A 13,007-nucleotide genomic window follows, 5' to 3' on the forward strand; every position below is an offset into this window, starting at 1 on the left:
TGTTTGAACGCAATTCTTGCATATTATATAATTTATATTAAATAATATTAGTGCATATATAGATGGTGTTTTTGAATCTTACAGACACCAAATATTTACGATTTGTGAGAAATATCTATCTAAATTAACGAAAGTATTTGTTTTGGGAAAATAATTACGTCTGAGCGATTGTGCTTTGTGGCCGGTAATGAATGATTGTTAGGACGTTCATTGTAACAAATTTAATAGACAATGATTGGATGCGCGACGTTTTTATATAATTCCAATTCGTACGTGAGAATGATATGCCGTACATGAGAGAAATTTCTTTAAGATTTACATACGATGCGTTTTCTACTTAAATGTAACATACTCGTTTTACTATGCTAATGTTCTATTGATTCAAATATCTGTAGCACTGAAAAGATCATCGGTCGGATTCCACTGCTATATCATCGATTGTATACATTTATTAAGTATCGTTTCAAACGCATCGTTCTTTTTATAAAATCAAAACGCACCCAGTATATCTTCGATAATTTACAGATTTAATTTAGCACGCAGATTATTATTTCTTCTTATTTTCGAAGAAAATAAGAGAAAAAATGGTAATCTCGATCGCTCTCTCTCTAGCGTTGAATTCAGGATATCCTACTATGGTATTTTGTATAAAGAATAGAATATGTGAGTTCCATAAGAAAATTTTGCGGATCTTCTCTCTGGCCGCTTCATTCATTTAGTCTGTTCTTACTGGATGCACCTTCTACGCTTTTCCTCTTCCTTTTTTCTCTTTCCAAAGCGTAAACGTATAGTTGCTTCGTTTTAAGTGCAGAAAGCGTGAAAAGAGTTGCAGCTGACAAGAACAGATCTAAATGATCAATCGAAATGTATCGCGGATAGGAGGAGGATATTAGTAATTTTATTGTCAAGTTACTTTGATCCAATCGGATAAGATGATGGCAATGGATCATCGCAATCCCTAGATGGGAGCTGCGCCTTACGTTACATACGTCCTTATGTATATTGCTAAGTTCTTAAATGTATGTAGTCGGACTCGATCGTTACCTCGACCCCTCTGCGTTCCTTATTTAAGAATACATTTCGGCAGCGAGATATGCGAGCGGTGGTTGTAAAAAAAATGAGAGAGAAGAGAAAAACGAGAATTTATCCCCGAGGGAAAGGCGTGTCTAACTCCTTCACTATTTCAAGCAAGAGTGAGTTATCAAGTCACGAACAGACGTGACGTGGAAGTTCCTCTTTAGCGACGATCTTCTCATGAACGACGATCGAATGAAAATTAGGAAGCTGATAGTGAGAGAGTTGAAGGCCGAAGTTCGAGATAGTGATTGAGTCCCCGTTTATTAGTTTACATATTCGCGATCGAGAGGGACCGATCCGATATCGATCGCGATCGAAGGGCATGAAGAGAGAGAAAAAAAGAGAGAAACTTAGGTGTAAATCGAGTCGCGCGCGCGCACACACACACACACAGTTCTTCGCGGATCAGCCGGAGAAATCGGAGCGGGCAAGAGCTCTTGATCGCGCATGGTCGACGATTCGTCGAGAGGGGCGACTTCTTCGATGATGGCGCGCCCGCACATTCGGAGCGGCGTCCACCCTCCCAACCACCCCCCTCGCGTCCGGCCCCCCCCCTCTTCTCCCCTTGTAATTAATTTACACACGCGTGATCATTATAACATACGCGTTCATACACGGGCTGTAAAACTCGCGCGGCAAACCTCACGCATTCTACGGATTCACGCATGATCTATCGATATAATTATAGAAATACCTACTACGAATATAGCATTCAGTAGCATAAATAATAAAGTAATTAAATAAATGTCATCTGTATATCCTACCAAGCCTTGTGTTTTGCGTGCTCCCAATCTTGCGCGACGACGACGGACAATTAATTCTAATGGCGAGTTGTTGGTCGATCTTGATACGAAGATAAGTCACTCTTTGAAGATTTACAGGTAAGTGAAATGAAACTGTGTTATGCAGCTACACAACGACAATATTAAAGTGTAAATTCTCTCTATAAGAAATGTATTCTTTTTTACATTTTGTTATAAAAATGAGGTCTAACAGACAATGTATCTTTCATTAAAAAAAAATCTACATTTAAAAAAAGAAATTATTTAAACCGCTAATTATTTGTCTAGTTTACAATATTAAAATAAATAAATATATGTAATTTTGTTGAAAATAAAATTACATTTGTTCTCTAAAAATACTACAGTTGAATATGTCATAATTATAATGCCGGTATTATTCTGGAAAGAACTTTTCTATAACTTTAACTTACCATGATATTTTATTCGCATTTTGGACTCGTATGATCTAGAAAGCGAAACACTCAAAGTTTATTGCAATTTTTGCAGTTATTTTCTATTGCTGAAACGTGAGTAATAGTTTGAGAACTGTTTAGTGCGATTACAGACGTTTATTGTACTCTCCAAATGTATTTAATACAAATGTATTAGAATGTACATATGTGATGTTTCTTCTAAAAAATTGACTGTCAAATGCTGTCCACTTGCGCCTATTAATACTTACGTTATATTTATACGAAACCTATATTTATTGTAAGTGCCTGTCACCCATGATAGAAACGTTTGATCGCCATGCAATCGTATTCCCTCGGGTGAAGGGAAAATGACGAGTGCAGAGCGGTGTATCTGAAATATTAATTTATTTATAACCTACTTTTATTGCGGGAATGAAAACACTTTCCAAGAAAAGCTTCCTCGAGAAATTCAGATAACACTGTAGTGCCAAGAAAGGCAAGCTTCTTTATGAAGTATGGAACCCAGCAGGGAACATTATTACGATATCAGTAAAAGGTATCTGACATTAGTCGGTCAGTGGCCTTATCAAAAACCGAAAGAGAGTTTGTTTTTCTTCATCCTTATTCTTATTTTTGATGTCAGTATTCTCGTTACACAGGTAATGTTAATTATCGTCGGATCTGTTTTTTTTTTTTAAGAAAATAGAGATTTTGCACCCAGTCGGACAATTTATTTGTAATTAAATTTATACATGAATGCAACCACATTTTTCAGGCGGCAAGATTTTTCGTATGCGATAACATGCAGTGTATCTTTGAAACTTTACCTCCACATTTGCTGGCAGCGATTATTCCAATAAAGATTTTCACGTATCAATTTAATAACCAGAAAGTACGTTTTATTATTACGTATGGTATCGACATTCTAATCTTAAGTTAATATCCATAGTAATCCATAGTTTTAATTCAGTTTCTTTCTCTAAGATCTTAGACTTTGTTGATGTTGTAATCGTTGAAGATATTGCATCCGTATGTCGAATATATCGGTGATGTTTCTAGATTAAAGATCTTACAGATCGCTTATCTATAGATTGGGATATGCTCGAAACTAAAACAGAACGCGATATTATGAGAAGATATGCCGAAAATGGCAGATGGTACGTGTTGATATACAGCTGTGAGTAATTTCTTGATTTTAGCTCAGACTAAAGAAATTTATTATTTGTTATAAATAGACTGCGGATATTTATGCAAAATATTTAACTGAATATTTTGCATAAATTGCACATTTACAGATGGCAATCTCAACCTTTTTACTTTATTTTTTAATAACTCTTTAATAACGAACAATGATCGACTGCTAAAACTGTCCAATGCAAAATACTTAACATTCAGTTAAATATCCGCAGTCTAGTTATAAGATAATTGTACCAATTAGTGGATTGTTAGTAACATGACCCAATTATTGGACGAAATGACGAAATTTTAGATAATAAAAATAAGAACAAAGAACATATTATTTGTATGCAAAATTTTTATTTAAATCTGCATATGAATAAAAATTTATTTTTTAGGAAGAATGTTAGATTCCTCGTTTAAAAACTAAAACGTCACAGTTATTTATAAATATGTAAATATTATTATTATAATATAATGTCACAATGCGTAGATATTATATGATGTCCAAGAGTGAAATTTAGTAAGTGCGTATATTTATAGAGTTGATGTATGCATTAACGTAAGATTTTAGCAAAAATATTAACTGACTAAAAATATCTATTATTCCTAATAAACATATTTATTTACTAAACAATATACTGCACTTGCTACAACATATTAATGAAAACATATTGCGAGTTATCAATCGTCACATCAATAAAAATGAAAATTTTAACCATTGAAGTTAATGGAGAAATTTTTCATTTTTTACTTTTCAGCCTAGGAAAAAAGTTTCATGATTAATACCCTCTCTCTTGGTGGCAAAATGTAACATCTAGTACACTAAGGTCATAAATGAACTAAAAAGTGTACTAAAAAAAGAGAGAAAAAGCATGAAATAAAATTACAGGAAGGTACAGATATAAATAATATATACTTATTATTGATTTAAATATGTATCTACATATGTACATACATATTTCAATCTGTATATAAATATATATTTATAATTTAATTTACACACACACACACACACACACACACACACACATATCGTATTTACATACAGCATATATACATACGTACACATATATATATTAATACTCGCTTACTAAATTTATCATAATATAATATTAATATGTTGCAACAGAAGGTAACCTTTTAAAATAAAAACATAATATTAATGTATACCTCTTTAGGCTCACTTTACATGCCTTTTACGACCATTTACTGACTGTCAAGGGAGGAAAGGACAGTTTTCATCAATTTTTACAAGTGTTTCAAAGCGATTTCGTTTCATCGAAATTATCTTTATTTAAAAATAGCACGCAACATAAATTCACGTGTCATTCTTCGCTTCGACGTCACGATACAAATATGACCGTCGCCACTAGTCAGGAGTATTAAGCTTTTAATGATATGATACGACTAAATAAATTTGTTATTATACAAATTTAATAAAACAAATTTATTTAGAGTCATATATGTGTATATTATTAAAATAACATTTAAAATTTTTGTCATTTTGTCCAATAATTGGGTCATGGCCATCAACTGGTACGTTTATTATATAACTAAAAAAATATGGATGAAAAGGAAAAAATTCTGACGACAAATCAATGCATTATAAGAAGATGCGAAACAATTTTAGCAATCGAATGTTTATTTAACAAATAAGGAATTTAATTTAGATTTTAATGGGTCGATTAATTCTGTTCTTATTACAGCATATGTTTACATATCTACCATTTCATTTACAACAACCTCTCTCATGCCACGCATCTTGGATGTCGTAATTCCCTTGAATATTTCTCGGCCTGTAATGCTGCCATATCCAGCGTACTATTTCGTTGACGAAAATCGATATTTTCACTACATTTTTCTCCATATGATGATTTGCTCTACTATATGTTTAACTGGCTTAATCGCACACGATTGCATGTTTTTTACTTACATCGAACACATTTGCGGTCTTTTCGCCATCGTTAGGTAATGATTGCTTATAAAAAAAAGCACAAAATTACATTTTTTATAGCTTGAAGATAAATAATATTTTACCAAGAAGTAAATAATAGTTTTAGCTTATGTATACGTTCACTTGGAAGAGACTAAAATTAATTCTCAAAAACTCTCATAACAATGTTATGTTGCATAAATACTTGCAGATACAGATTTGAGCATGTATCATATGAAAGTAGTAATACGGAAAAAAGTGTGATTGATTGTCCGGATTACATATATTACAAAAACATTGTGATTTCGATTCATGTCCATCGAAAGGCCTTGCAGTACGTAATAATGTCGTAGCTCATTTTTCTTTTATTAATTCCAATGTTAATTAATTAAGATAATTTTTGCTAAATTATTTATAATAAGCAATATTTTGATCTAATTTTTATTTAAATGTTCAAGTCGTCATCAATATCGTATTTTTAGATTTGCTAAACTTCTCGAAGATACTTTTTCGATATCGTTTGCTGTGCAAATCCTGTTAGTTACGGTCTGCTTGAGCATTACCTTGGTACAAGTGAGTATGTACAAATAGATGAATATAAGAATTCCGTAACACACATAACGCAGAACTAAAACAGGATCATACTTTCCTCGCGTTCAAGCTTTCGTCTCAGCTGCATGATTCAGCGGAAGCGACGAGATATTTTGTCTTCATTATGGCTCAATTGTTTCACTTGTTCTGCTTTAGCTTCCAAGGACAAAAACTGATAAATCATAGTCTCGAAACTCGCGACAACATGTAAGAGATTGAATTGGAAGTTAATTAGCTTTATATAATTAATAATATGTATATATAAAAAGAAAATACTTGGTCGGTATAAAAGATGTACTTTCTATAGAATTACTTACAAGAACTTTATTTCTCAGAGCGACTTATTATTTATCACGTATATTTTCTTTATGTATAATGATGATTTTGTATAGCTATCATAGCTCATGGTATAAAATACCTGTGAAGGAACAGCGATTGCTTTTGTTCGTGATGAGAAAAAGCATTGAAGCTTGTGCCTTGACCGCCGGCAAAATGTATGTGTTTTCGCTAGAAAATTTTACAATGGTAAAACAATGACAAATATTACTAAAATACATAGATTAAATCAAATAATTAAATACATAGATTAAAAAAGACATATAAAAATCTTTAAATGTTCTCATTAGATCGTGCAAAGTTCGATGTCGTATTTTACATTACTGTCATCCTTTAACGTGTCATAATCGATACCTGACGATTAAAGCAGCATGCAGTGAAATATTCATGAAAAAAAGTTTCGCAGAAGTATAATATTACAAATTATATGTTAAATAAAATAGTATATATATTTACTATTATTTATTGAGGTTAAATTATTGAAATTTTATTTTGTTGTCGATACCAATCAAAAAGATTTTTGTTTCGATTTTTTTACACAACCCTAACATACATATTTCCGTATAAAAAAAAAAAAATTAAAAAGGAAAAGCATATCGCTAGTCTTGGTACCAAGAAATTGGTAATTCTTGGTCGCCATTCTCTTGTGCTAATTATTTCCGCAACAGGATGGAGCGCAAATATTGCACGTCGGAGACGCTTGTCGATATTGCTCGTAGCAGTACTGAATGTAGCAATTATGCAACAATCTACAAGATACACATATACATGACAGTCATCATAGTTTTTATTTTGAAGCTAAACAGACGTACAGTGTCACAGGAACTCTTATTTCCTTCATGGACATCCCGATCGATATGTTCTTGGGAAAAAATCGCCTCGTTCATTGACAGGCAACCATTTGTGTCCACTTTTTACGAGACATAGAAGATTGTTACGTTAAAGGTTTCCGCATATGTAATATATTCCCTCTTCATGCCTGATAAAATATTAATTTCTCGTAACAAGACGAGAAATTTAGTCGACTGCGTGCCGCCGAAGGCGAAACACTATTTCGAAAATTATGGAATCGGCGCAGAAATCTTATGGGATTAGTGTTACAAAAAAATTGCTGTTATTCGCCGGCCAATGGCCTTATCAAGAAAAGAAAATGAGGTTGTCCCGAATGAGCTTGTTGACTGTAGCCGTTGTTTCGATGATCGCTCCACAGGTTCCAGAGAAGTTTTTCATACTCAAGCAGAACAATAAATTGTAGCATCAAAATGATCACTAAAAGTCACTTTTCGATTATTTAGTATTTACTTTAACGTAATTTTGACCTGTTGTTCTACCTGGGTAACATTTCTACGTATTCATATTAGTTCTAATCTAATAATCAATAGAATGCATAAAAAAGTTAATTACAGTACGATATACAATGTTGTCTACATGTGTTAAACTCGCTTTGGACGTAAATTCAGGATAGAATTTTGTTTACAATACTTTAGAGACTTTCATAGATATTTTTTTTAAAGAAGTTATTTGGTTTGCGGGTTATCTTTGTGTCTTGATACATTGTTAAATATCATCGTTTCAGTATCCTAATACAGTATTAGGATTCTCGCTCTAATGAAGTGAATTTCAATGTTTACGTAACGACATTTGACATTTAGTGATGTATCAAACCACGGAGATAATCCGCATACCGCGCAGCTCTTCTTTGAATTTTGTTTATGACTTCATGAAATCTATATGTATATCTAAATATATATATCTAATAAATCTATATAAAGTATATAAAATGCACTTTGAAGTGGCATATATCCAAGGAATATATAATCAAGTCAAGAGAAAGTCAAAATGACTTTATTTTGATGCCACAAAAGTCAAAACGATCATTTTTTTATTACAAAATTTGACTGTTTATTGACATTAAGAATCAAATCCTTGGGTAAAATAAATAAATAAATAAATAAATAAATCACATAGAAAATCTGTAAGTAAATAGAATTTTATTCCGTGAAAATGGTCGCAAATTATAGAATTTAAGATGAGAATTAAAATTGATCTTTTAAGATGTACTGTAATAATGACATTTTTAGGTGGCCAAATTTATTCAATGCGGTGGAAATACTCGATGTATTCTATTAACAATACCAGCGCTTATGTTGATGATTATGATTCTGGTGAAACTGTATACGTGCTATTTTAACAGAAGCAAAGTATGCTAATACCGAAATTTATACTATATATTGCTCAAAAAATGATTATTCTAATTTTTATTATTATTCGCGATCTTTTACGATCGTCGGTGGACTGTCCGATGAGATTTAACATTCATTGAGAATGTTTCTAGATAAAAATTCTCACTGATCATCTGATTAGCGATTGGGAAAAGTTGAAAGGCGCGGAGGAGTACGAAATTATGAAAACTTATGCCGCGAACGCGAGATTGCTTTCTTTGGCATGTTGCTGTAAGGGATAAATTGTTCGATTATTCTCATTTTTATTTTAACCGATAATGGATAATTATTTTGTTTTGTTACAGTATATTATTACATAGCTTCCAGTGCGTTTCTATCAGTTAGTCTTATATCACCCATAATGAATGTCATATTACCTCTTAATGAATCCCGACCCGTATTTATGCCTTATCAGGCCTATTACTACGTAGACGGCGAAAAATATTTCTTCTATATTTTCTTCCACGCTCTCGTTAGCGTAGAGATATCTTTAACAGCGTTACTCGCGCACGATTGCATGCTTCTGGTTTACATCGAACACGTTTGCAGTATCTTTGCTGTGGCTGGGTAAGATGTGGGGACTTTCCATTTGCTGATACAAATCGACAAAAGTATCATTCTGTCTTTCTTAACATTCAGTGAGTAACAAAGATAGAATGATATCTTTAGATAATAGAACTTGGGTCGACTTGTGTCACCAAATGGAAAACACCTCATCACTCATGAAATGCTATTTCTCTACTATTTTCTTAATCGCATCTAATTGAGGGAGTGGAATTATCGTCTATTTTAGACTTCGATTTGGAACTTTATTACGTAACGATCACGACATAATGAATAAAAGTCTTGACGATGTATACGATCGGAAGATCGCAGATTCTGTAGACGCACACCGGCGAGCTTTATGGTGAGACTGCAATATTTAATTAAAATATGTACAATTAAATTATTTAATTAAAACATGTATCCACTAAAGCTGAGAATAACTTATATATTAATAAGATCGAGTGCATATAAACTTGTATTCGAAAATGCTTTATTGAAAAATTATAAACTTTTAATTTACAAACAGAATGCATTTACCACTATTTCTGGTACGATAAAAATATTCGAAAGAGTTCAATAGTCGTTCGATGAATAATTCGATAAATGAAAGCCTGCATTCTTTCAGAAGAGAGAGAGAGAGAGAGAGAGAGAGAGAGAGACAAAGAGAAATTTTCAAACATTTATATTTATTTAATTAATTATTTACTGATAATATTAGTTGTTACAATAAATGTTAAAAAAATGTTTCTTCTAAATTATAAATCTTTAGGGCACCCCTTATAAAAAAAAAACAAGTATTATAATTAATTACGTATATCACAACATTTATTTACTGTAGGTTCGCGAAGCTCCTTGAAAATACCTTCTACGTTGCCTTCGGCATACAAATAATGATAATTACCGTTATGATGAGCATTTCCTTGCTACAAGTACGTATCTATTTGTTGCAATTCAACTTGTGGTACTGGCACTTTTTGAGATAGATCGTGTCACATTATCACTCGCATTTGCATGCTTAATACCAGAAGAGATTAAAATATTGTATTTATCGCCTTCAAGATTGCGATGCAAATAGAAGAAATTGCGGAAACGATGAGGTACACGGTATTTATCATTAGTCAACTGATTCACTTGTTCTGCTATTGTCTGCAAGGCCAGAAATTGATAGATCACAGCTTACAAATGCGCAACAAGATGTAAGATGACAATTTGATTATTATAAATGGAAATTAAAACCTATGAGAATAAAACAATTAATAGAAATAATTCTATTTTAATAATTTTTATGTTATGTTATTAAATTAAAGCTCGATGATTTTTGAAATACAAAATTGCAGATATAATTCTTCCTGGTACAATATACCCGCAAAATCGCAAAGATTGCTTCTGTACGTGATGCAAAGGAGCATACAACCGAATTTTTTGAGTGCCGGCAAAATTTATGTCTTTTCTCTGAAGAGCTTCACTACGGTAAAAATTATTTTTGCATTTTATTACATTTTATTACGATGTTCTTTTGAAATTTTTGAAGTCTAAAAATGTTTTTCTTTTAAAGGTTGTACAGTCTTCTGTGTCGTATTTTACTGTACTTGCGTCTTTCCAGTAATTAATGATCAATATGTACTTCGAGTAGTATCATTGTGCAATCACAATTATATTATAGTAGTAAATATTGTGCAATTAAAATAGTGAATTTTTGATCATGTTAAGCGAGTTACTTACATTATTGAACATCGTTGTTAAATATAATTTAAAATCTCATTGTCTCACAGAGAGTTACAAGTTATGAAGAAATATTTAATATGTACAAATTGAAAATGAAAAACTGGGTAAGAAATCACGATATTTAAATGCTGATAACGTTTAGTTTTCGTTTGTATATTTTGTTAAGTATAAATTATTACGTAAAGTAATGGATTTTCGTTAAAAAAATAGATTTTATTTATAATATATCTAAAGTATATAATATATAGTAAAGTCGTTTGAATAAAAAGAAATAAATCTTAATTATCTCTCTCTTGCCACATATAAGATTTCCTCTTTTTTCCGAGCTGTCGAACTGCATAGATCAATTTTTATGAGGAAGAACACATGAGATTCCTCCTACACTCCTTGTACAATATTTAAAATAGGAACATCTTTATTTTATAGTTTTATAATATATTAAGTATTTTTTTTAAATAAGGTAATGCAAAGAGAGATTTTTGTGAAAATTATTTTTTTAAAATATTGTTGACGTGATTAAATAAAGGCATTTTTACCGTGAATTTTACGTATAATGAAATATTTTTTATATTTTGGTTATTTTTATATATAGAGATATATCTAAAAAGCTGTATGCATAAAGAGTGATAATCAATTTAATTATAAAAATATCTATTAAAAGAAAACGACACTCAGTGGCATACTAAAATAATCAAATAAATAACATCTATACATTTATCATATACCAAGTTTTGCGTTTTGCGTGCTCCCATTTTCGCGTGATGTCAGTAATAAATTAAATTGACAAGTAACACCATGTAACACTTCTCCATATATAATCGAAAAAATAAAACTACACTCGTCAAAATTTAATATTGTCGATTTCTATCTGTCGCAAATAATAACTCGAAGACTTGAACTATTCAGTAGGAGTTAAAAATATACTTATCGTATTCCCCAGCGTATTCGTATCCTCGTAATTCAGACAGTAGAGAATTTCTCAAAGTAAGCTATCAAACGCTGTCTCCACTCACGCCTATCATTAGTACTTATGTATTATACTTCTGCGAGATGTATACTTATCGTAAATGCCTGTCGCTCGTGTTATGCAATTATGCGATCATGGAAAGAACAAGTATGTATAGAACAGTAGTATCTAAAATATTGATTTATTTATAACTGACACTTATCATGAAAAAAGCTCTTTTGAGGGAAGCCTCGAAATTCACGACACAATTCATGACTACTTCTTTGTGAAGTATGGAACATAGTAGAAATTATTATTACGATATCAGTAAGTGGTATCTGATGTTAGTCGGCCAATGGCCTTATCAGAAATTAAAAGAGAGTTTGTCTTTCTTGATTTTTATACTCTTTCTTGATGCTTCTGCACTTGTTACACAGGTAAACATAATCAAAATCTTTATTTCATAAAAGAAAAAAATTAATGTAACAGAAGTTTATTAATATTCTGCGCCGATTCGAATAATCTCTTTGTTGATTAAAATTACAAATGGATATAATCGCATTTTTCAGATAGCAAAATTTGTCGTATGCGATAACGCGCAGTGTATTTATCAAACTTTACCACCACATATGCTGACGGTGATGATTCTGGTGAAAATTTTCACATATCAATTTAACAGCCGAAAAGTATGTTCAATTAATATGAATGGTGTCGACATTTCTAGTTCTAAGCCACAGACACGAATAGTTCCTTTGCAAAAGAGATCTTCTTGACGAAATTTTATATATTTGTTGAGAATATTGCAACTGAGGTATCGAGTATATCGCTGATGTTTGTAGATTAAAGATCTCACAGATCGCTTATTCGTAGACTGGGATATGCTCGAAACTGTGGAAGAACACAACATTATGAGAAAGTATGCTCGAAACGGCAGATGGTACGCGCTCATATACGGCTGTATGTAATTACTTAATTTTAATTAAGAAATGGAAGAAAAATTTATTTTCTTATGCAATTAAAAAATAAAAAAATAAATTTTCTTTTACACTTAGGTATAGTGTTTAAATTAATTAAAAATATTAAGTTAATTAAAATATTCCAAAGTAATTACAAAGAAGAGATCAATTCTTTATCAATGTATAATATCAAAGTATAAAAGATGAATATTGCAGAGAAGAACTTTTATTTTTCTCTAGAAAAAATTCTTGAAACAGTTAGCGCGAGCTGAAAATATTTGAATGTACAATTTTATTTTGT

The 13,007-nt window shown here is 31.5% G+C and overlaps 1 protein-coding gene across 1 annotated transcript in view; it reads left to right on the forward strand.

Moving 5' to 3' along the window:
• The first annotated feature begins 2,787 nt into the window (after nt 1-2,787).
• LOC108749823 overlaps nt 2,788-13,007 on the forward strand; it is an 18,359-nt gene continuing 8,139 nt past the window's right edge. The window contains 12 exon segments of the mRNA XM_018488800.1: nt 2,788-2,931; nt 3,332-3,449; nt 5,158-5,419; nt 5,867-5,957; nt 8,393-8,512; nt 8,647-8,764; nt 9,383-9,440; nt 9,918-10,012; nt 10,059-10,275; nt 10,417-10,549; nt 12,320-12,436; nt 12,590-12,707. Coding sequence (XP_018344302.1) covers nt 2,788-2,931; nt 3,332-3,449; nt 5,158-5,419; nt 5,867-5,957; nt 8,393-8,512; nt 8,647-8,764; nt 9,383-9,440; nt 9,918-10,012; nt 10,059-10,275; nt 10,417-10,549; nt 12,320-12,436; nt 12,590-12,707 — 1,591 coding nt within the window.

Source organism: Trachymyrmex septentrionalis, unplaced genomic scaffold (assembly GCF_001594115.1).
Source record: "Trachymyrmex septentrionalis isolate Tsep2-gDNA-1 unplaced genomic scaffold, Tsep1.0 scaffold32, whole genome shotgun sequence".
NCBI lineage: Eukaryota > Metazoa > Arthropoda > Insecta > Hymenoptera > Formicidae > Trachymyrmex > Trachymyrmex septentrionalis.